This window comes from Dryobates pubescens, chromosome 1 (genome assembly GCF_014839835.1).
Source record: "Dryobates pubescens isolate bDryPub1 chromosome 1, bDryPub1.pri, whole genome shotgun sequence".
Lineage (NCBI taxonomy): Eukaryota > Metazoa > Chordata > Aves > Piciformes > Picidae > Dryobates > Dryobates pubescens.
The window spans coordinates 55452004-55478346 of record NC_071612.1 but is presented as its reverse complement, the minus strand read 5'-3'; the positions used below and the strand labels follow the sequence as shown (position 1 = coordinate 55478346).

Sequence of the window (26343 nt, the reverse complement as noted above, 5' to 3'; positions counted from 1 at the left end):
ATGGGAGAATACTTACCCCATTGTAGCTGAAGCTCTTTTTTGCAGGGTTAGTCATGTTAGCTGCCAGAGTGCAGCTGACTTTTTAAAAATAAAAGACTAGAAAATATAAATCTGTCTTCTCAGCACAATCTGACAATAAGCTGCTCCTCTCTGTTAGGTAGATTCCTCTGATGTTAGGTAGAACATCAACTTTCTTTTGAAGGCCAATGGGCTATTCAATCAAAAACTCTCTTTCTTCTCTCTAGTGATTTTCTGTATCCTCCGTACTAAAAATTGTGATAAGCATATAGTAAAAGCTTGCTGAACAATCTGTTCTGCTTCATTCTTTTTTTTGGCAGATTGGAAAGTTAAAGCACGTTTGTTTCCCAGTTGTAATGTCCAGTGCATTGGGTGGTCGGATCATAAGAGGCCACATCCTACTCATTTTCCTGCAGTTAAGATCCTTACCACCACCTTTATTCTTTTCATTCATGTCACTGTTCAATTGCAGTAGATTGTCTGTTTATAAACAGCATGTGCTGTAAGTAGGTGTAATGATGCACCAATTGGCATGTCTTTTAACTACAGCACCGAAACCAGCAGCACTTGCACATACACTGTTGTGCTGATATGCTGTTTGTGCTATGAGATGCAGAACTCGGATATCTGGGTTTAAAAAAAAAAGAAAAATAAAATCCTTAAAAGCTAAACAAGATACATTTGTGCCTGGTAAACCATTTAAACTGATTAGAAGATAGAAGGCTGCATTTCAAGCTGTGCCACTTTACATAGGCTAACAAGCTGGTCTAGGAAAGAGAAAACAGCTTTGTATTTATAGGGACATAAGGTAGATTTATCATAGTTTATGTGTTGCTGGTGATTGATGTAGTACATAGACATAATAAGTGCCAGCTGTTCCTCCCCTATAAATCAGAAACAATAATATTTCCTTTTGTTTCAGTGTGAACTATCTGACCAGCTTGAATTCCTTTTTGAATTCAAAGGTCTTTTTATTTAGTTACAAATTAGATCTGTCTACACAAAAAAATTAGAAACATTGTTATCTAAGACTACAATGCAACCTGAAAGCAGCATCACAAATAACCTGTGTATTATCAGGGTTTGCTGTCATTGATGAACTATGGCAGAAGCATTTTTCCATTTCTGCCTATGTTTCAGAAATACGTGTTTCTGTCTTTCTCCATTAAAGTTGATGTCTTTGTGGCTGCCCACATCACTTGGTATTCTAGCTATATATGGAAACATCATGTTTTTGTATTGTTAACTGGACTCAAACAGATTTGACTATTTTATACCTTTTGATCTCCACTTGCAAAGTTTCTGCTTTGTCGGCAGCTGTTAAATAAGGGATTTACATCTTTAGCATGGAAAAATCCAGAGGTTTGACATACCGGCATACAAATCTAGTGAACTGCATGCTACAAGTATGACTCTCAAAAACATGATTTATCTGTCCTCTTTAGGCTTTCAGGAGATTGCATTTCCTTGCTATTCCTTTTCAATTCTCTCTAACTAAAAGGTATGTTGATAAATGTCATATGTGATGTAACAGAATCCGAAAGAAAAAAAGTGGCATGTTTGTGCAGTGTAGGAGGTTATGGACTATGTACAATGGAAGAAAGTTAAGTTGAAATACAGAAGTAAAGTTGAAATAAAACACTTGTTCAGTATGCATAGTCATGTAATGCAGCAAGCACATTCCTGCAGCTTGCTAATAAATTCGATAAATGAGAATTATCAGCGACTGGTATCTGCCTTTATAGTTATCCAAATGAACAACTGGTGCATGGTGACCTTTGATAATTTATTTTAATTATATTTTAGTGACTCTTCAGGGTTCTCAGACAGGTTTACCGAATAAGAAAACAATTCTCCTCACTGGGATTCTCATAGATAATGCGTGTCTTACACTGTTGTGTGACCTTCAAGTTACACAATTGTTACCTTTTCTACAGAAGGAAACGGCAGTGCTGCTTGTAAAAGAAGACACCACTACTCTGTCCATGGGTATGACAAGTGCTGTCAGTTCCCTTAAACAGCTTGATCTGTTCCACTTTAATTTCTGGACCCCAGTCCTGCTAATTTGTGTGTGCTCTGTATGATGAAAGTTTCACTTGACTTTTCAACTCCAAACTAGGATACATTAAAGTTACAGAAAACAGAGAGTAGTTACTTTTTTTTGCATCTAAATTGTTTGTTTGTTGGAGAATATATGTGTGGTGGGGAAGGGGAGGAAGTCTTACTTTTGTGGTACTGTTATTTGTGGCTTTCTTATGTTTTGAATTTTAAAGAGAAACTAACTAAAGCAGTTTTAGTCATGGTAACAGAACATGGCCATTTCCCTTTTCATATGATGTTCCATCATTTTAGATGTGTTTCATTATAACAATTTAATCTATTTACTTTTTAAAAAGATTATTAGAAGACAGAGGTCTTATCTCTTTGAAATGTTAAGTTGAAGCTTTATTATTTCACAACTTGTGCTTTTCAGAAATACATTTCCCTAATTTGACCCTCAGTAACCTTTGAGATACCTAACCACAAGTTACAAACTAATTACATGAACGGCTTTACTGGAACTTGTTAGGCATTTTCTGTTTATACATTAATGTAATACAAATATAGCTTAGGCAACAAAAGCCCTTGGGGCGAATTTATGTCCTGAGTAACCCTGTTCTGGTGACCTCAACAGAATTACTCAAAGTCAAGACAGAATTTAAATTGAAAGACATATCTTCAGCTGCTGGAAATAGTCTGAACTCCACTAAAATTAGTGTAGCTGTGGTCACAACAGCTGTAAAGACAGAATTGCTCCTCCAAGTATATTTTGACTGAGTTTTTTTTATTTGTGGGCACTTGTAGCAAAGGGCTGCCTTTCCAGAGTTCAAAACTGAGCAGAACTTATTTATGGAAATGTCTGATTTTACTCTAGTGCTGTTACAATGTTTATACAGCCTTTGTCTGAAGTTTGAAAAAAGGCTTCATGAAATGATGGGTAACATAGCTTCTTTCCATCCTGCGTCTTTGGTTTTTCTATGCCTTTTTTTGTGCTGTGATCTACCTTCTACAAAATGTTTTTCTAAGCAAGCAAAATGTAGGAAATTACAGTCAACAGTTACACAGTCTTGCTTAAGAGTCTGTAAATATTAGAATAGTTATCAGACAACATTTGTTCAAAAATAAATTTAAAATAATGTCTAATCTGTACTCCAGCTCTACAGATATATATTGAGATATAGATATATGGTGTTATTTATATGTATGTATAGTTTTATTTATATGCATGTGTGTATATATATATATACAAAGTATATTGCTTTACTTTCACTTTGGGGATTATCTTCTTGGTTTAATTGGAAAAATATGGTCAGTATTATGTCTGGATAAAAGTGGAAATCTGAATGGAGACTATTTTTCTCCTGAGGAGCCATGAGTGATCTGCAATTTTGACATCAAACTCCCATTTACAGGCTATTGCTATGTTTTTCAGTATAGTAGTCAACATTAGCACTGTACATTTTTTCAGCTTATTGACACCTGTGTCTGTTCCTCCTCTCAGAGATTCTCTGAGCTAACTGTAGATATCACTAATATCTTGGATTTTTAGTGACCGCCATTCATTAAGCAAATACTAAGTTGCCATCAGTTAACTTGGTAGAAGAAAACCAGCATATCCTCTTGGAAATGGTAGCCTGCAGTTACACTGTCTTCTGAAGTGAAATTGTAGCTCAAGATGTGAGGCTGGTGATCCTCCTTATTGCTCAGTGTTACTGTGTCATGTTGAGCAATATCCCCAGCAGAACTGAGGCACTGCTGATTTTTCTGGCTTGGGACATATTTTGGGTTCTGTTGCTTTGTGTTCTATATATCAAAGCCTTGAACTACGGTAGCTTAAGTATTGCAGTCTATTCTGGGTCTCTCTTTAGGTGTTGAAGGAGCTGCTCTTTCTGCTTTTCTGTGGCAATGCAGCAGTCACCATTCCTGAGAAACCTCTTCACTGTAACGTGGTTTTAGACTTGCCTTTCAGCATGCAGTACAAGTTTAAAGGAGTAACATTGTTCTCTTGCAGGTACTGGAATAGAATAGAATATTTCAGTTGGAAGTAACCTACAAGGATCATCTTTACCAGCTGCTCGACCACTTAACGGCTAACCAGAAGTTAAAGCATGCTATTAAGGGGATTGAAAAAATGACTTTTAAACTCTGACAGGCTTGAGGCATTGGCCACATTTCTAGGAAGGCTCTTTCAGTGTTTGACCACCTACTGTCCTTCCTAATGTCCAGTCCAAACCTCCCCTGACACAGCTTTGAGCTGTTCCCACTGGGTCCCATGGAGAAGAGGTCAGCACACCCCTCTTCACTTTTCCTGCTTTTGACAGGACTCCCACACACCTTTCTGCAGAGCAACTCTCCAGCCCCATCTCTCCCAGTTTGTGCTTGTTCCTGGCATTACTCTGTCCCAGGTGCAGAATCCAGCATTTGGACTTGGTAAACTTCATTCCATTAATCATTGCACAGTGCTCCAATCTGTCTAGATCCCTCTGCAGGGCATCTTGTCCACTGCTAGGCTCAACAGTATCTCCCAGCTAGGGGTCCTGTGTATCCCATGCAAAACACTAAAGCTAGGTAACCTCAGTATTGTAATCTGTAGGTCTCCCCAGGGTAACATTCAAATGAGGAGTTTGGAGTACTGGTGCAGGATATCTGCACCTTACATGGCTGTTCCCTCAATCCAAGATTGAAGTTAGTCTTACAAACCCCTGTGTTAGAAGAGACTTTAGCCGTTTTCAGAGCAATAGCCTTTCCTTCCACTGCTTATATGATACTGATTAAACATGCTAATGTATAGAATGCTACAGCTTTTTTATCATTTTAATTTACCACATTACAGCTATCCCAAAGTAGCAATGCTAATTTGAAAGTATGATAATTGACAGGCACACTGCTACTTCGTCAGATTGTCTGTACACACTTTTTAATTAATGTTTTGTTACTGGAATGGAGAGGGATAGAAATAGATTTTAGAGAGAAGATAACAAATTGTGGGGAGAAAATTTGGATGACAGAGAATACTATCAGCAGATGGCCAAATGGGAGGAAGAAAAACATAAATTCTTCGGTTTATAGACTGTCAGGGAAGAGCTTCCTGCACAGAAATACACACAACCTAGGATTCAGTTAGATAGAGGTAGAGCAGATGGAGATAGAGCTCTGCATGCAGACATGGTACCAAGGCATTGTTGTAACAGCTGTTATGGATGGATACAGGGTCACATTTATGTTCTTAAGGCGCTGAAAGGGCAGCACATATAAGCAGCTCAGGAGGTTTCAGGAGACTGTGAAGGGACTCTAACGTAGATGCAATATACCTGGTTGATGCTGTTCTCACAAATAAAGAAATGGCCAAGCATTGACTTGTAGTGACTATGAAACTCAACATCCTGAGAAAAGTGAGGAAGGTAAGTGGCAGAGTATACATCCTAGCCTTTGATAGAGCAAACTTTGGTTTATTTAGGGAACTGGTAAATTAGATCCTTTTGGAGGCAGCATGTTTACACCAACAGTAAATCATGCTTGACTAATTTGTTCACAATCTATGAGGAAATTCATAGATACGTGGGTGAGGGCAAAGAAATGGACTTCAACTACATTCATTTCAGCAATGCTTTTGCAGTGTTCTTATATTCAAGTTAGAATCTTAGGGTCTGGTTGACTGGTTGGAAGCTTGTTTTCTAGAACGTAGGTAATGGTTCATACTCTTTTTGGTGGGTAGTTACAAATACCTTTTCTCAGTGGCCTCTCCTGGGATCTGTTGTGTTTTATATCTTTGCCAGTACCAGGAGAAGGAGATGGTATATTGTAGTGAGACAGAGTGAATCTTCTTAAGGTATTTGGATGACACCAAACTGAAGGTGTGGAGGCAGTGTAACTGCTAGACTTCAGGTAATGTTTGTCACTCAGAGACACCTAGGTGCACTGGAAAAATGTACTGACAGGAATATCATGAAATTCAATAAATACACATGGGAAGTCTTTAACCTAGAATGGAAAAGCTCCTTGCAATGATACAACCTGAGACTGACTGTTTGGGGAGCAGCTCTGCAGAAAAGGGCTTGGGCATCCTGGTAGACAGTAAGCTGAGTGTGAACCTGTATTGTACCCTATTAGCAATGCAAGATGACCCCATCTTGGGCTCTGTCTGGCTCAGTAAATTAAGCAATGTGGATATCCTCCTCTGTTTGATGTTTGTTAAACAACATGTGAAATACTGTGCTTGGTTTTGGGGAAAATACTGGAAAGATGCTAAGAAACTTGGTTGAACATGTGCCCTGGAGAAGAGGAGACTCAGGGGTGACCTTATTACTCTCTACAACTACCTGAAGGGAGGTTGTAGACAGAGGGATGTTGGTCTCTTCTCCCAGGCAGCCAGTACCAGAACAAGAGGACAGTCTCAGGCTGTGCCAGGGGAGGTTCAGGCTGGATGTTAGGAAAAACTTCTACACAGAGAGAGTGATTGCCCATTGGAATGGGCTGCCTGGGGAGGTGGTGGAGTCGCCATCATTGGAGGTTTTCAGGAGAAGACTTGATGGGGTGCTTGGTGCCATGGGTTAGTTGTTTGGGTGGTGTTGGATTGGTTGATGTGTTGGACGCGATGATCTTGAAGGTCTCTTCCAACCTGGTCTATTCTATGTATTCTATGAGAAGTCTGAGAGGACTGGACCTTGTAGTGGTCTTCCAAAACTTATGGTTACTAAGAAGATGGACATAGGCTCTTCACTGAGGTGCAGAGGCTTAAAACAAGATGTTATGATCATAAGTTGAAATAGGAGAAGCTTCTACAAGATAGAAGGAGGGAAAAAGGTTTTCTACAGGGATAATTAAACATCTCAACAAGTTTTCCAGAAAGGTTGTAGACATTTTGTCTTTGGATTTTGATCAGGAGGTTGGACTATATGACCAGTGAAGGACTTTTCCAACCTAAATAATTCTGTCAGTCAAGGAGGAATAGAAAGTTATCATTGGCTGCTTGCATGAAGCAAACTAAGAAAACAACAATAATAATTTTTAAAAACAACCAACCAACCAAAAAAAACACAGCAAAGAACAACCCCAAAACTTGCTTCCGTTCAGACCTTGTTGCCAGACTCAAGTAACAGTTTAGTGGGATGTGTGTTTTTATGGCATAGGAATTCACTAAGCTTTCACTAAGCTAAATACTTAACTGTATTTGCAAAACATATAATTCTGTAAGGCAGTGAGGTATATGAACAAAAAATATAAGCAACAGTCAATCAAATTTCAGACTACATTTGCCTGTTTTAGCTACACCTGGGGGACATTTTTAATGGACATTTTATTTCCCAGGTCTTGAGCTCATCTCACGCATTGCCCATCTGGAAGTATGACAGAGCACATACATATGTATATTCATTTGTGCCATTTATACTGTTGTTGGATTTCACTGGGTTGCATTGTCCATTTAATATCTGTTTGGACAACAGTTGTCAGCAAACTATTTATTTAGCATAATGTGTTGTATTTTCTGTCTGGATGTATGCTTTTAACATCTGTTTCTAGCTAGTTTAGCTCATGCTTTATGGGACATTTATGAGTCCTGAGGAAGTCACTTTAAATACAGTGGCAAGTCTACATCTTTTTAATATGCTGTACTGCCTGATTCAGGACTTAATATCAAGGGCACCTTCTAGTTTACTTTTATTAGCAGGTGTAAAGCCTTTTATCATGAATATTGGTATACAGTCATTTACATGGTGCTTTTTGTTTGATTTTCTCCCCATAAATTCTATTGCTTCAAGTTTGGATGTATTAGTACACAGGTATAATTCTGCCTGCCAGTGATGTGGCTTTCTAAAAGAATTGGGGCAAGGTTTCACTGTGTGTGGGCTTTCATGTTGCCACTGGGCAAACCCAATGAATCTGGTCCTAGAGTATTGCTCCCTTACCCCTGGGGTTTTTTTGTTTGATTTTCTCCCCATAAATTCTATTACTTCAAGTTTGGATGTATTAGTACACAGGTATAATTCTGCCTGCCAGTGATGTGGCTTTCTAAAAGAATTGGGGCAAGGTTTCACTGTGTGTGGGCTTTCATATTGCCACTGGGCAAACCCAGTGAATCTGGTCCTGGAGTATTGCTCCCTTACCCCTGGGGTTTTTTTGCAGTTACTGTTTGAACACTAATTATGTAAAGGACAGTATTATGAAATGGTACTGTTCATAGGGAGTGTCCATGTACTCTGCAAAACTACTTTCAAGTGTGTCTAGCCCTAAGAAGGGTGATGTAAGAGCTGGAGTCTTGTCTGGGGGCAGAATTGGTAGGTGCAAATAACATTGTTGTATAGGCAGTCCATGCTGAGAGTTATTAATGTATATGTCATTTGGTTTTAAGACTGTTGAAAGGAGTTTTATGCATCTCATATGAGGGATGCTCTGAGGAAATGTTGGAAATGTTGGAATTAAGCTCAGGAAGCTAACCATGTGTGGTTGCAGAGAACAGGATTCAGTCCTTAAATTCTGAAAAAAAGTTGAGAATGGAAAAAATACATCTGGACACTTCAGAGGGGAAATATTTTCTGTTCTGTCTGCAGGATGCAGACTACCACAGCTTAGTGCAGGCTTTACTAAAAGAAGGTCAAAATAAGCCGCACAAGAGTTTTAGTTCACAGAAAAGATAGACTGGAAGGAGAATTGAAAAGTAAAAGTTGTGGGTTGAGTTCAGGACCGTTGAATAACTAAGTTAAATATAATAATAATTGTAATGAAAAGGAATATAACCAAAATAAATTATATATGAGAGAAAAAAATAAGAGGAGTGATGCACAATGCAATTGCTCACCACCCACTGACCAATGCTTGAGCAGAGAACTGCCACTCCTGGCTAACTCCCCCAGTTTCTATATTAAGCATGATGTTCTGTGGTATGGGATATCGCTTTGGCTAGTTTGTGTCAGCTGTCCTGGCCATGCTCCCTCCTGGCTTCTTGTGCACCTACTCACTGGCAGAGCATGGGAAATTGAAAAATCCTTAACTTAGGATAAGCAGTACTTAGCAGCAACTGAAACATCAGACTGTTATCAGCATTATTTTCACACTAAATCCAAAACACAGAACTACCACTACTAGGAAGAAAATTAACTCTATCCTAGCTGAAACCAGGACAGCTAAATACCTTCTAAAAATTGGATTTATCTAATTCTGACTCATGCCCTCCATGTGAGTTCCATGTTGCTTATGGACAGAATAGCAACACAAAACACATCTGTTGTTTAAATTACATCAGTCTAGCTTTTGAACGGAATCAATCTGCTAGTTCTTGTTATCCAACCTCTGTTATTGGATGTGACTCAATATCATAGAATCAGTAAGGTTGGAAGAGACCTCAAAGATCATCAAGTCCAACCTATCACCCTGTGGTGGTTTAGGCTGGGTGCTGGCCCGGATGCCACTGCACAGACCACACCTGGGAGGTCCCAAAAGGGTCCAGCCCACTAGGTGGTCACAGCAAACCAGGTATTTCACCAACAATCCTCTGCTCCTCTATAAAACATCCTCGTGGGGTCTTCACTTTCTCTTTTGTCCCCTGCTGCTGCCTAGGTAAAATGGTGTGAGTTGCCTCCCTTGGGCCTGCCCAGGCCCAAGGCTGGGTTGGGGGGGGGGAAGAAAGAGCCCTGGCACGGGGAGTTTGGGTGTACCCCCAGGTGGGGATGGGGCGTTCTTGGCTATGTTTGTTTGGATATCTCTCTCTTCTGTCATGGTGCCTGTGGTTCTCTGTAAAACTTTAATTGTTTTTTTTTTGTTTTCCCATTTAAACTTTCCACCATTATTTTGCAATCCGTTTGTCTGAGTTGTTATTTCTGCCTGTGGTGGGAGAATTTGGTCTCCCAAACCACGACACACCCAAGACCTCACGACTACTAAACCATGGCACTAAGTGCCACGTCCAATCCCCTCCCGAACACCTCCAGGGACGGTGACTCCACCACCTCCCTGGGCAGCCCATTCCAATGGCTAACAACTCTCTCTGGGAAGAATTTCTCCTCACCTCGAGCCTAAACTTCCCCTGGCACAGCTTGAGACTCTGTCCTCTTGTTCTGGTGCTGGTTGCCTCAGAGAAGAGACCGACCCCCTCCTGGCTACCCTTCAGGTAGTTGTAGACAGCAATAAGGTCTCCCCTGAGCCTCCTCTTCTCCAGGCTAAACAATCCCAGCTCTCTCAGCCTCTTCTTGTAGGGCTTGTGCTCAAGGGCCCTCACCAGCCTCATTGCCCTTCTCTGGACATGTTCAAGAGTCTTCTTAAATTGAGGGGTCCAGAACTGGACGCAGTACTCAAGGTGTGGCCTGTGATACTGAAGACTGAAAGAGACTCAGTTCTCATTGCATGGCAAACATCTACTGAACTGTGTATCATCTGGCAATTAGTTGTGCACTCTGCTGCTACTGTATGTGCCAAGACAAAGGTATGACAGTCAGGCTGGTGTCTGAGCCCCCAAAAGTTACCTGCATATGGTCCAGATCAGACAGTGCCTGTTGATTGTAGTCTTGTAGCAATGTCCCAAACCCAGCACTGAGTTTGCATCCCTTACTTATTAGCGGGAGTTAAGTGCTCTTTCGTGTTTCAAGTAAATAGCTGATGATAAAATCTCCTGCTTATGTTGTGCTTTTCAAGCATGAAAAATACTGGTGTGCATGTGGATTGGCAGTGATTGTTTCACACTGTATTGAACATAATGTAACCTTGAAAGAGGATTCCATTAAACTGTATTCTGGTCACTCATGTAGTGATACCAGAGAAACTGCAGAACTTGAGCAGTGATTATAGGTCTTCTGTTGCTTGCAACTAACTGGTGACTTTTTAGCTAAATAAAGATACTTCACTGAGTGTGTCACTTTAGCTAGTGTTTCTGATGCTCATATAACCCATTCTGTCATCTACTAAAAAAATCTTGTTAAATGGCAATAAAATTAGAGTGACATTTATGTACACCAGAGGATGGGAAATAACTATAGTTTAACTGAAGCTGCTTGGATTCCCTGTGATACAACCCACATGGCGAGCTACCACGTAGTAAATTATGTGATGCCTTCTTATTTCATTGATCAGTTTTTGCTTACAAGGGAGTCCATAGGTGAGACGTTACTTTGGGAGCTATTTGGAGTTATCAAGATACGGGAAATGGTTCTGCCATATATATCTCATGCACATTGTATTTTTTATGGAAGAAGCAAAGACTCTATCTAGTCTTTGTGGACTGTAGTAGAGAGCAAACTAGCCCCCAGGGCTCATGGATATGGGTTCACCTATGTCAATGTTGCACAAAGCAGGCTGACCATACATACTTCGTGTAGCAGCTTATATGGGTCCCCTCAGCTCCCATATAACATCTCTGAGGCATAATACTGTTTTGTGGTTTTGGAAGATACTTCAGAGGGATTTTTTTGTTGTTGGGTTTTTTTGGTTTGTTGTTTGTTTGTTGTTGTTTGTTAGGGTTTTTTTAGTATATTTTGGTTTTTTGATAGTCAACAACTGTGTTTCAGCCCCTTGAAGGAGCGTTTGTGGAGTGTAATGCTGCAGGTGCCCTGTTGTGTGCTCTGGGAGGTGGTAGAAGGGTTTTGTTGGTGCTGGACCAGCTAGGATACACTGAAGATGAACTCATGGCATTTTGTGTTTGCGCTATTAGAAGCAAGCCCTGTCTTGTCAGCTGTGCCTGGTTTTCCTCATCTGTTCAGTTTGGATGGGGAAGAGACCAGCAGGCCTGAACTGACAACATAGAAACACCCTTGCCTTTGAATCATACAGCTGCTCTGATAAAAAATGATAGCAGACACTTCATCTGGATTGTAATGTTTGCATAATGATGAAAAAATGTTTTATGAACATATGTTGTGGCGGTATCCTAAGGAAGGACTGCAGGCAACCTGATGTAAACATCTGAAAAAACTCTGGACTTAAGAATTAATCATACAAACATGTTGTGACAGGCAAAAATGTTTAGAGAAGTCAAAAAATCTATTATGGGCATTGGTAAGATCCTCTTGAAATTGCCAGACGGCATTAATAAGGAGCTGAAGTGTAACCAAGGATTTAAGAGAAGGACTTTAGGGTAGGAAAAATACTGTCATTGTGTTTTAGCAGAGTGACTAATATGGTAGTTAGGTCAGTAGGTTTTAGAAGCAAATTAGCATGTTTGAAAACTACAGCAGCAGTGGGACAAACATTGGCTGCCAGGTAACTAATTTTCAAAGTCCAATAATGTTGATCATGGAAGAGAAAAATAAATTCAGTGTAAGAAAACTAAGTTGTAAAGCTTTGGGATAGTGAAAGACTTAAAAAGCATAAAACTTAATGTGGTATTTGGAGCTAGTAAAAGTACAGCTACTGTGTCTGTAGGGACAGAAACGTGCTATACACAGTGATGTATAGATGCAATACTTAAGCTAGGATGCAAAATCCTGTAATCCTCACTAAACAAAAATCCCATTGAAGTCAGTAGAAGATTTGCGTGAGCAAGGAATGTATAACTGGGCAATTAGAGACAAACTTGCAGCTTGACCTTGACTGGGCCTTTGTGCCTTTTATTAGCTGTACCCATAGCATCTGGGCATAGTTTTTTAAAGGCACAGTCAATTTTAATGACGTCTCAGGAAAAAAATCCCCCAAATTATGTCATACTTAAAATTCTAACCGATACAAATGACAAATACACGTAACTGTAGAGAGACCTGTTAAGGCTACACTTTTAAAATCTGACTCTTTTGGAACAGCAAAATTCTGCATGCTTTGCTCCTTTCCTTCTCAAGGGAAATAGGAGTTTAATAGACACTGTTCTAGTTTTGTCCCTAATACTGCATCATGACTGTTTTTTGTATGTTCAGAAATGTAAGATAGTGATGGCAATTATTGTGTGGGATGTCAAAAATGACCTCCAGGTCAATGAATAAAAATACAAAACAGCATCTGCCATACATGTTTATAAAGTGCCATTAATAATTGCTCTCCAAATTGTTTTAAAACTTCCAGTATGAAACAAAATGTTCTTGAAGATCATTCATTTACATTTTTTCTTTCTCTTGCGATCTTAGTACAAATAAAACTGAAGATAAACAAAACACTTTCATTTGAAACAAAATTTAATTCAGCATACCAGAAATGTCATTCTCACTGCCAGTTACTCTAATGGGACATGTGTTCCCTGTGTCTGAATCTGCTTTGTTTGAAACGAGCTGTTGTCTCAGAGTATTGAGGAAATTGCAGTTCTTAGTAAAAGAAATGTTAGAAACAGGCTAGAAAAGAACAGACAGAAGTTGTTTCATCATCTGGTCCTGTAAATGGTAACCTCAATGATTACACTGGAGTCTTGGTATTAACAAGCGTGTGTCCAAAATTATAATTTCCAGGACTGTAGTCTTAGAAAAATGTGTGTGCTTCATGGTACACACACTGAGCTACTGGGGGAAAAAAAACAGTCAAAAGAAACTTTCTACTACATTACAGTGTTGTGCATGTAACCCCATCATGATTTTGTATGCAAGTCATTATAAATCACAATTTGGCTTCATATGCTTGAAAAAGGGCTGGTAGTGCTGGAGAATTTGAAAATTCTCTTCTGCGTAAATTCTCCTGCTTTCACACTTTCTTCTGCTAAAAACCTCAAAAGAACTCTGTAACCTTTTATTTTAAGGAAATTGACTAATATGACAGGATTTTTTTATTCAGAAAGTCTGAAACCTACTGACTTAACTGCTTCTTCCTTTTGTATTAGAATCTGTCATCTCGAGAAGTGTACCTTTACTTCTGAAGAATAAAATCTCAGAGTGCTGAGCCTGAGACTGTGTGTTATGCTTCACTGTCCTGGTATGAACCAATTTTTACTCCCTCATCATTTTCACCTCACAAACATGATACCTTAGTTTGTTTACTTATTTTTTTTGTACATTCAAGACTCTGCTGTGATACAAAACTATTATTTTTCATAAAGTAATTTACTTCTAAGAGTGGATAAAAAGCTTATGATGAGAAAATATTTCAATAGAACAATATAACATATGCTTAGCTTAATTTCAAACATTTTTCCTTACCTCTTTCCAAAGACTTTGAATAACTACAGCGTCTGTTCCCACTTCTTTTGCTCTCTGTATGCCTCCTTTTAATATATATAATCCCTATAAATCCAAATTTTCTTTTTCATTAGTTTCTGGGCCTGGATAAGAGTGCAGGCAACTCAGCAAAGTGGTATAGGACCAGTTTCAACTAACAGCAAGTGTCCTGGATTTCAAGACCCGAATTTATACTTCTCATTAGAGATTATATGTGTTCCAGTGGAATTTGATAGTTTAGGACACACTTTTAAAGTCTGTTCTTGCAAAAACTGCATTCTTTCAGTCAAGCCTTCTTCAAAAAGTCTTTTTGTAACATATTATGTTCAACATTGGATTACTTTGTGTCTTGTCAGTAAAAATTAGCATCTAGTTTAATACTGCTGATGTTCCTTGACCCTTTTTAAGTAACATTATAGTACAATACACTATTCAGAATAATTTAAGCCAAAAATAATGGGCAACATATATTTCTCTTGATCTGGTTGCATGAAAGGGAATTGTGACCAAGCCTTAATCTATTTTTTGGATTTGGCATTCTCAAGGATTCTATTGCCCTTCCCCATCGCTCATGTCTTGCTGACAAATCTGTTCATACCTGTTAGGTTTTATATGGTATAGTAGGCTTTCTTCTTCAATACACAAGCATTTCTTCTCTTTGGTGAACAAAAATCCCTTGGTTGTTGGTCTTTTTTTGGTGGGTTTTTTGGGGGGGGGAAGGTGGGGTTTCCTTCCTGTAGTTCAGAAGGGATGTGAAAGTGCACAGATCTTTTCTATCATAGTTTGTAATAAAGTTAAGCACATCAGGAGAAGCAAAGGTATGCCTTACATCATGTTACCCTTTCTGTGGAGAGGAACATCTCAGTTGATGATTGCAGTACCTGAAAGTGTGCATCTGGTATGGGTTATTCAAATACAGGATGAATTAAATGGCATTCTGCCATGCCACACTATTCCATTATTCTCAAATTCTGATGTGTTAAAGTACTGTCTTTTCTTGAGTTTAAACAATTTTCTCCTAATAGACCATTATGGCTTTGTGCGTAGATAAAGGATTTTACCGTTGTCTTTTGTTTTGAAAATGCTTTCAATGTAATGTTGTACTTAAAGGCTTGAAGATAAATCTTCTTCTCTTTGTATTGTTCTAATCCACTTGGAATTTTGGGATTAAGGTTGGATAGTGCTTTCCATTTGGAATTTTGGGATTAAGGTTGGATAGTGCTTTTCTCTGTCGTCCGGCTATTTTTTTCCCCTGCAGCATCTAAAGGCAAGGAAAAAAGTATTATAGGCTCAGTATCTAAACAAATGTTTTTATTCATGTATAACTCCTCTGTAACAGATGTCAAATGGTGATCCAAAGGATGTTCCACACAGAATTTAGAGTGCAACAGATTTCAAACCCAAATTATCAGAGTGGGCACAAGTGTATGATGAGTAAAAGGTGCTTTGCACTGTGTACCTACCTCAGTCTAGCAACATTCATATTATCTCTTTCTTTTACCTATGATAGCAATGAACCTTTCCATAAACTTCCACAACAAAAACAAAAGCTTCTGCTGGTATTTTGTTTATTAGTGAAAGCTCACAATTTCATACTTCAGTTACCAAAGGCTGGTTAGCCTGGTGTATTACTTTGATTTACCAAACAGACTATATTTTTTTAATGACTTGTGTAAAATAAACTGAAGAAACTTGATGTTAAATAAAATAATCAGTTAATAATGTAATTTTGGCAGCATACATATAGAAACTTTGAAATGTAATAAAATGTGCAGATTTCTAAAAGCCTTTGATTTGTTTCCTTTTCCATATATACAAAACTTGTGGTAATTTAGAACAAAGATTTTTGCAACTGGAATTGCTGTATTAGAACATGCCTGTTATTCTTCTTGCTTTTTGTTGAGTTCTAAGCAGTGTATTGTGTTTATAGCTGGAATGTTTGTTGAAATAGGCGATGTGACAAGGTAGGTGGTCTTCTAATTAATATTTCTGTACAGATCTGTAAACTGTGCAAGGTTTGTTTAATAATACAGAAATCATGTTCTATTAGATTAAGACGTTTGTTTAGGAATAAAGTTTGACTTTTTCTTTGAAATGCAATTGATCTTGTTTCATGGCCTGTGAAATTATTTAAGAACTGTTTTTAAAGTATCATTAATTCAAGAGATTTCTGTGACCTGTTGGCAAATATTTAGACCACAGATTAAGTACATTTGCTCAGAGCTTCAAGTAGAGATTTTAAAAAATTGTTGAAAAGGAAAGTTAATTAGTAATGAGAGAAACTATACAACAGTGATAAGAGGTGATGTATTCTGTCCTGTAAGTGACCACATTGTCAAAAAGAACGTTAAATTGGAAACTGAACACTGTCATCACAGTGAAAATGCACCATTTGCTGTAGCCTATGTGATCAGCATAACTTAGAAATGTTCTTAAGAGCGTGCAATTTCTTATTCCAGCTCTTAGTGAAACCTTTTCTTAGGTACTATGGACCCATTGAATAGAAAACATTACATTAAAACTGTACCTACTGTGTTTTTGAAGCCCAGAACTTGATACATGGCCAGAGCTCTTATTCTCACTAACTAATTAGAGTCTAGGATGTCTTTGCATAGCACATGCACTGTGCTCAAGCAGTATCTCAGAATGGGCTGGTATTCAAATTACCATGAAGGGCCTGACCATTACCTTCTCACTTAGTAAATCTCTACTTCATAGAGAGAAGGGTTTTAATTCTCACTGCCTATATTACATCTGCTGAAGTGATGAGAAGTAATTGCAATGTTACCATGTTAATAGTTTTCTTCAAAAACTGCCTTTGTATTTGTTTGCTTTTACCAACAAAGCTAATGTCAGTTGTTAATAAATGTGAAGATAATACCAATGAAAGCCCAGTAAAGACTGAAACTAGACAATCTTCTTATAAAGGCCTGGTAGTTCTTGTGTATTTTGCTGAAATACATCTGACTATTGGAAAGAAAACAAAAAGTTGCAGAGTATTTTAAAAATCCAGAAATATCCAAACAATTTGTAAAAATTGCCTGACTGGTGTTTTGTTTTATGCTAAGAGAGTAAGATCTTATAACCAGAATTTGTAGTTGGAGTTCAATTTCTAAGTACTTAAGTTTTCTTTTTGGAATTATGTGATTGATTTTCCTCAATGTTTGTTAAGAGTTCCTTAAAATTTTTTCAAAATGAGCATACTGGTTTTATAATGTGTTGCATTCTGCAGAACTGCCATATGGCATGAACCCAGATGCTTCATAGTTGGGGCTCAAGCATTTGACACCGGTAGTTGTGTTGCAGAGGGCACTTGCCTTCCCAAGCTGCTAGCTGTCTCCTTTCTAGCAGATTGTTGAGTCTTTTAATCACCTTAATAACCCAACAATCATCACAATGTTGTATTTTCACTTTATAAATATTTGGTTGTTTTTGGTTTTTTTTTTTTCAGACAAATGGTTTTCAATTAAAAATGGTTTCCCCTTTCTTCTGGTTATGCATGGTGATCCTTGTGTGTGTCTCCACTGACCACTGTATTTGGGGATGACCAAGAAAATCAGTCTCATCTGGTACAGATTGCACTGCCTGATGTTTCCAAAATTTAATCAGATGTAAGCCATTTGGCAGCATTAATCCAAATCCTTATTGATTCCCAGTCTATTTGTAGTGTTAGCTGGAAACATCAGTATGAGTCTTTGAGTGAATTAAATAATCTAGATACAGTTCCACTTTGCAAATGGTTGCTGCAGTGTGGCCTTTAACCTTTAATTTGTGGGCTCATCTAGTGCAAGTTCCTGAATAGTGAATCAGGTCTATTGAGAACACCCTTGATTTTTGTATTTTATTTTGCAATTGTGACCTCCTGTATTCTAAGAAATAGTTTGCAGGGATTTATGAGCACAAGTTAAAGACCACTGCTGTGGAAGAATGCAAATTTCAAAGATCAAGCTGACGTGCATGAGAACAAAACCTTTTCTGTTGCTATAAGCAAGTTGTGAAATTGCTTCCAAAAGGTCACAGATAATCAGGGTCTGGCTAAGGTGCTACCAACTCTTTTTCTCAAATCTGCTTTCCATCATAGGCAGGAATGGTATTTGACACCTTCTCTTTTCCCGTTTGAGTGCACACGAGTGTGTGTCTAGATAGTATGAATTTCTCACATGGCACTGTGGCATTGCCACCTTGAATTGTATAAGATGCTGTCTTGCCTACAGCAGTTTTTTTAATTGTCCAAGCTTGTAGAAACCTGGGAGAGCCAGCCATCTAAGACGAGCTTCTAAAAAGAAATGGGCAGCAGAACAGGCACTTACTCTAGAAAGTGACTAGAATAGCTTCTCTCTCTCTCCCTCGCTGCTTCCCAGGGAAATCAGACTCAGATGAAGGAAAAAAAAAAAATGGTATTTTCATAAATAATTCTCATTGAGTGCACAAAAGTACTGGCATTTTATTAAGGAAAGCTGAGAACCATTCAGGAATGCAGGTACTTGAGGAATAAGCACCAGCCAAGAAATGTGTTTCAGAACCTCAGCAACAGCAAAGTGTTTGACTGAAGGACCTAACCTAAGTGCCTTTGTGCAAATCTATAATCCTAGACATGTTTTTCAGCATTTTCTAATAATATCTAAATAAATACCACCTGGAAAATGCTGACTTGCATAAAAATTGAATTTCCCTTAAAATGGAAATTTTACACTGCCTACCTCAGCTTAAATACAGGAAAGCATAAACAGGAAAGCAATATTAAATAATACAAGCCTGGGATGATTTTCTAGCAGTTTATGCATCTTTGTCTCAAAAAATGTTCCAGAAAGAGAAAAAAAGGTGACATACAATATAGAAATGAAACTTCCATAGCCTAAAGGTTGTCCTCAAAGCCAATGTCTTTTTCTTCATTTTTAACAAATTCTCTTTCAGATCTCTCCTCAAACTTGTTTGTTTTAATTTGCCTATCAGCTTTGTGCATTCTCTCCCTTACTTGCTCCCCATCCCCCCTTAATTTATTTTCTTTGCCTGGTGTTATTATTGGTATTTAAAATGCCAGAATGTGTAGAGAACACATAATATAGATCAGACCATTTTATTTCTTTTATACTTTCTTTCTTACTTTTCATGTTTGCCTAATATGCTTTGTAAGGTCTTTGGAACAGAAACTGATTCTAATCTCTCTGCTGTTCTCATGATGTTTCGATTTAGTTCAAATTAACTGCAGTATTTTTGCTACTTACTTACAATATCTTGAAATAAAAAGCTATGCTCACTGTTACCCAAAAAGTGCCTTCTGTAAGGCACTGTTTTGTTACTGTGTTGAATGGTAACTTAAAAGGTTGCAAATGCAAAACTGCATTATTCAGTTTTACTGGTGACAAATTAGTACATACGAGATCAAAATCAGGGCTATCCCAGTATGAAAAAAAAGAGTTCAATGTAAAATGTGGCTAAGCTATTTAATTAAGACTTTTTCTCTCTTTTTTTTACTGGCATCAACTTCCAAAAGACTAGCACTGAAATACATGAAAATTGCAATGAAGTTTTATACGAATCTAGTGTTCATACATACTGTTCTTTTGCAGTATCCATTTGTTTGCACACTGTTGCAAGGATTGCATTCAACTAGTTGATTTTTAATACCTTGCAATCAGTCAATAATTTTTAATACATTTCAATCATATTAAAATGGAGGTATTTACAAACAGCATATTCCTATTAGGAGTTTTCAACAAAAACCTTGAAAATGAAATAAGTTGACAGCAGTAGTCTGGCAGATGCATAAAGTATCGTTAAAGCACATTGCACCATCAATTATGTGTCAAGCATGCTGCCAAATATTAAGTGTTGTGACCTTTGTTATTAATAATAGAGGCAGACACTGGGGACAAGTGAAAGACAAATAATGTAATGCGTGGAAAACCTGTCACAGCCTTGATTTTGTTAATGCCTGTAGGGTGTATTTGGTATCCTGCCTCTCTCCCCTTGCAAGCTTTAATTTTCTGCAAAACTGGGTGTACACCAGAAGGCTGTGATGCCATTCAGCAAGACCTAGATGTGTGGGGAGAAATTTAATGAAATACAACAAGGAAAAGTGTAGAGTCTTGCATCTGGAAAAGTACAGCCACATGTACCAATGTAGGCTGGGGGCTGACCTGTTGGGGAGCAGCACAGGGGAAAGGAACCTGGGCATCCTGGTGGACAGAGGGATGACAATGAGCCAGCAATGTGCCCTTGTGATAAGAAGGCCAATGGCATCCTGGGCTGTATTAGAAGGGATGTGGTCAGCAGGTCAAGAGAGGTTCTCTTCCACCTCCACTGGTGATGGAATATTGTGTCCAGTTCTGGGCCCCTCATTTCAAGAAGGACAGGGAACTGCTTGAAAGTGTCCAGCACAGAGCCCCAAAGATCATTGAGGAAGTGGAGCCATCTCCCTTATGAGGAAAGGCTGAGGGAGCTGGGTCTCTTTAGCTTGAAGAGGAGGAGACTGAGAGCAGACCCTTATTAGTGTTTATAAATATGTGAAGGATGAGTGTCAGGAGGATGGAGCCAGGCTCTTCTCAGAGGTACCCAATGACAGAAAAAGGGGCAACGGTTGCAAGCTGGAGCATAGGAGGTTCCATGTAAACATATATAAGGAAAAAGATTTTCATTGTGAGTGTGATGGAACACTGGGACAGGCTCCCCAGAGAGGTTGTGGAGTCTTACTGGAGGCATTCAAGACCCACCGAGATGCATTCTTGTGTGTCCTGCTCTAGGTGATCCTCCCTGGCATGGGGGTTGGACTAGATGCTCTTTCAAGGTCCCTTTCAACCCCTAACTTTCTGTGATTCTGTGCAATGGGAAGCCACATTCTGAAAAACATACTTTGGTAGAATAAAATGTTCCTAAGTAATAGTGAGAGGGCACTTGTCATCAACCCTTACAGCATCATTTATATGTGTATTTGTCATTTCACCTGTTCCTCAAAAAGTAATGTGAAAGTGAAATGAAGCAGGCTTGTCTTCACTGTATTCTCCTTTAATTCTTGTATTTTTAAGTTGTTATTTTTCTCAGTATTACCTGTTATCTTGTGGAGGTTGGCTAGCCAAAGGTTTGCTCAATGTCTTTCTTCAGAATACAGCTTCTAGAATTGTTAGGTGATCATCCAGGACAACATTGATAATATGTAAAAAATGACAAGACCATTAGTATGGCCAGTCAAAGGTCAGAGGTAAACATTTATTTTGAGAGCAGGGGGTGTTTAAAAAAAAACAAATTAGTGCATCTGCAGCCACTGGTGGTATGATTTCCTGATTCCTTCTCAATGTAGAATATAGAGAGCAGAGTGTCTTGCCTGTTAAACATTGTGTGGTTGGTCTGGGATTTCATGCAGAGTCCACTACAACTGATTAAATGAAAACCAGTGTGCTGTTACATTTATCAAAAAGTTTTCTTTGGTCCTAAAAGTTGCAGAATTTCTTTTATCACAAACTTTGCTAACATTACATTACTTTCAGACAACAGAGCCATTTTTATTTTATTTCAATATAGTAAAATTATATTTGGGAAAAAACTAGCTTGGTGACAGTAGCTGTATCTACAAACAGTATTTCTTTCTAAACTTTACTAATCTGGGCTTGCATAAGATTCATGAAAAATTAGAGCTCCTCTGATTTGTAGTACATTTTTGATGTTACTTTCTTTGCATCTTGTCATCAATTCTAATTAAAAGTCTGCCTTTCCATTGCAGAATCATTTTGAGTTTTTATTTTTTTTTAACCAGTGTCCGATACTAAAGGCAGTGCACAATTAAGAAAGGGCAGAGAATTTGGAATAAAAGGTAGGGACTGAGACAGTGTATTTTTGTGAAATTAACTAAAATTTGGATAAAATAACAGATGTTGTTAGACAACTGTTTTATTTACAGAAGCGGTTTCTCTCTTAAAAATGTAGAAACTTTCCAACAATTCTTAATGATCTGATGCTTCTGCTGTATACTGGGGACACTCTTCTAATCCATAAGATTTAAGATTTTGTTTGATGTTCATGTCAGCAGTCAAGTTTGACTGTTGTAGAAAATTAAATCACTCCACCAGCTCCTTACACACATGTTTTTTTAAACAGTTTGACACAGATAAGAGTAATTTGCTGCAGTTAAAAAAATACATAGACTTACATTGAATGTACCAGGAAGAGATCATTGATCTATGTGTCAAGGTAATACTAGAAACACACTAAAAACTAACTTCCTCCCCCCACCTCAGGGCCCTGCATGTACTCAATTTAATATACAGTTAGGTATTTTCTTCTCCCCTTTCTTACTAAATCAAAAGAGGAGAGAGAACAAAATCCCTCTGGTGATCAAGTTGGTTTTTTGCAGTGTGGAAAGTAAGTTTGAATTGAAGACATCTTTACAAGCAAATGGTTTTATTAAACTAAACACAGAATAATTCAAATGCAATAATGATGATTCATTTAAAAAATATTTTATTTATCCACTCCAGAAGTTAGTTACCTTTTTTTTTTCATATTAAGTGTTTGCTTCATGTTGTGAGGACATGGCACTCTGGCCCATGGAACATGCAGGAAAAACATTCACTTCAAAACAATAGTTTACTCAATTTGACACAATGCTTTATTAAAAGCCACTAATTTCTTCATGTTTTGATTTTTATTTGTATGTATTTTATGTGTGTATATCAAATTTTCTGTCTAGCTGGAAAGGTGTGACTTGATTTCCTGACCAAAGAGGTTTTCACCAACACATGCTATTTTTAACAAGTATAAGCTAGTACCAGCTCCATACCCTGGCTTCTTACCAACTAAGTGATTTTGAGTTTCAGTACTCATTTTTCTGATGACCTAGGCCTGTACCTTGAAACAAAAACCTAATTAACATCTTCTCCACAATGGGCTGCACAGCTTTTAATCAAAAGTTGACAAACCTTTCGATGTCATTTCCATGATCTGGTAGGACCTCCTAGGATCAGATACTAGGTGACTATGCGGTTTTCATTTCTGTGCCTTTTACATAATGGACTGGATCTAGCCTTGTGCCACCTCTGCCATAGCCTCCTGTGCTGTGCACATGCCATCGTGTGTCAGACACACAGTGTCTGCAGTGTTGGCATTTACTGTGCTGCTACAGTGGCCTGCTTTCCTTTAGTCAAGGGACATGTGTGCAGCACTCTGAGGAAACAGTCTGGTTGGAATGAGGCTAATCAAACCCTGCTCTCTTCACCTCTCAGGAGAGATGAAAGCAAGCAATTGCTGAATTATTTGTTTGTTCAGCTTGGATTTTTGTCTGTGACCCACTGATTAAAATCCTGTGTGGCATCCTGTAAAGGAGAGAAAGGGTGGTAGGGAGCATGATGGTCTGTGCTGCAGAAGCAATTTGAGGGCAAGGCCCCAAGGTAGTGCTTGCTGGATGGCTTGGGTTAGAGATGACCCTTTATATGGGGCAAGGAAAAAGAGGAAGTCCTGCATGAGCATGTTTCTGCTACTGATAGCTTGATTGTTGAAATATTTCAGGACAAAGTAGATGTTCATGACACTGTGGTCAGTGAAGCTTTAGTGGAAAAAAATTTCTTTAACTTTGTAACACTTTGACATATAAAATCACTTTGAAATCTGTTAGCTTTGTCTTCTGTAACTGTATTTATGGAAATGAGTTCTGTGAATCTACTTTACCTGGAGGTACATTAGACACTTGATAAGGAAGTGGATGCATCAGCATATGTCATTTTGTACCCTTTCAGTTGTTTGTGAGCCAAAGAGAAGATTGTATTCAGGTGAGCTCGTTCAGAACTGGTTGTTTCATTCACATAATGTTCAAAATCACTGAATTGAAAGAATTTCTCTTTTTAATAGAGGAGTTTGGTAAGGAATCTTAAATATTATTTCTGGTTTTGGATGCATTTTACCCTTGCAGGTGTTTCTTGGACTTAGAGCAACAACTTTGTAGTAAACTGCACAGAGTTTGCAGACAGTTGCTAGACACTTTTTACAGAGTATCTCTGTATTTTCTGTCTCATACTGCCATCTAAGGGCCACGTAGTCTGAGAAGGTGGCTAAAGGTTCTTCAATACTTCTCTTTCTCTTTGCTGCCCAATTCATGGATGAGAAGAGTGGGCAGGAAATAACAGCAATCCTTTCATGTGATATGTTGTTTCACCTAAGAGTATAGAGGAATCTTCCAGATAAGTGAGAAATTATAATGTAAATCTGAGTTGTAGTCATTTATGAAAATGCAGTTGCAATGAGTTTGTCTAAGAGCCAGCAAATAGGAAAGTGAGATTCCAGGATTTAAGGCTGCTCTTGAAACAAGAAGCTAAGGAGTGTGGTTCTTAGAGTCCTGAAGAGTTTCAGCTGAAACTCTTAGCAGTGAGGAGTGTGCAGTTCAGAAAGTCCTTGAGTCCTGATTTAAGGCTTAGTGCTTTATGATAGAATTTGCTTATTAAGGTTTTTCCCTATAGGGTACAAAATAAGATAAATTATTCTCTTTATTTCTAGATGTTTTGATTTTCCAGGACTAGGGGAAAGTGGGGGGGGAAAATGTGATGTTACTTTGCAAGTATGTGATACTAAATAACATGAATAACATTTAAATATGTTGGGGTTTAAGCATGCAGAATTTTGTCATGAAAACTTTTATTTCCAGGATGAAGATGCCTTTCTTAAAACAAAAGAAAATAAAAGCAAACTGCAAACTATAGGCTTAATTCTGTAGCTCTTTTCTCACACAAATGTTTTGTACTACAGGTATCATACTTGGAAGCAGAACATTTCAGTATTTGTCAATATAGTAACATTGGCATTGACTGACAAGCAGATTTTATAATGAGGACCCCTTTGAGCACAACTTTATTTTACCATGTATGAGTTGTTTTTCAGGCTAGTTTCCAGCAAACTTGGTGTAATAGAGAAAATAATTAATCTTGCATGTTACTTTGACAGGCTCATGCAAGCAAAGATCTGGAAGAGCAGTTGCGGTCTGTGTCCAGTGTGGATGAACTCATGACAGTACTTTACCCAGAATACTGGAAAATGTTCAAATGTCAGTTGAGGAAAGGAGGTTGGCAACACAACAGGGAACACTCCAGCTTTGACACAAGATCTGACGATTCCCTGAAATTTGCCGCAGCACACTATAATGCAGAGATCCTGAAAAGTAAGTAGAGGACACAAAACACCTTCTAACACACAAAATACTAAAATCCAAAGGCTTCTCAGTTATGTCAGAACTATTTTGACAGCTAAGCATTGTCAGTAATCCAACCTCAACAGTTTGATTTGATGTCATGTTTATAATATAAAATCTTTGACAGTCAACCTTCCATAACGAAACAAGTTGCTCCACAGGCATATTTTTGGTACATCCATTGTAAGAAAGGTGTAGACTGCTTTCTCAGCTCAGCAGATATAGGAAATGAAGTGTTTGTCTTTAGATAGAAGGAATTCTGCTTTCTAGAAGCCGCAATAACTTTGCAGCAAGCAAAGGGGGCACTAAAAATTGGATTCCTTGAATTGTTCCTGCTAATTTTCTGCAATTATGTCATGGCTGGGTAATGTTTTCTTCTCTTAATGCGTTACTGTCTTTGAACAACAAATAGTCTACTTGTGGCTTTTTCTTGTAACAAGAGGGGCAGTTGGCATGATGTTATGCTCAAAACAGGAAAAAAAAAAAGTCTTTCAAACAAATATATCAATACTGATTAGTGTTTTAGGTGGCCTGGATAAAAATACATTAGCTTACAATTGCAAGTGCTTGCAGGTAGAGAAACACAGAATCTATAGCAAGAGGTGGGGTTTTGTGACATAATACTGGAAATCATGTACCTTAATGGAAGATTTTAAGGTTGACATTAGGAGAAATTTCCATTTCCACTGAATAGTCTATCAAGAACTGGTGCCAAGGGGGAATAAGAGTGCCATACAACTGCAAGTCTCATATATGTTTAGTTTAAAATTGTATTTGCCCAAAGGCTACATAACATTATATAAAATGTTTGCCCAAATTTGCATGAATAGTCTTAAGTAAATACCACCTTTCAAATTAAATCCTGTGGTACACATAATTGCTAAATAATAACATTTTGCTTCAAATTAGTCTCTTGTAGATAACAAAAGAAAAATGTATCCAATTGTTTTCACATTTAATGTGTAGGTGTCAAATTTAATATCTCTAATATAGAGTGTTGAAGTCAAGTACTGTGTGTAACTGGTTAAAATTACTTTGTGGAGATGGGCAGTACTTCTTTAGAGT

At 38.0% G+C, this 26343-nt stretch overlaps 1 protein-coding gene across 1 annotated transcript in view; it reads left to right on the top strand.

Annotated features, from left to right (window-relative positions):
- VEGFC (vascular endothelial growth factor C) overlaps window positions 1–26343 on the top strand; it is a 75985-nt gene that overhangs the window by 32630 nt on the left and 17012 nt on the right. Inside the window, exon 2 of the mRNA XM_009896351.2 lies at window positions 25035–25248. Within this exon, the coding sequence (XP_009894653.2) occupies window positions 25035–25248 (214 nt within the window). The remainder of the gene's footprint in view (window positions 1–25034; window positions 25249–26343) is intronic.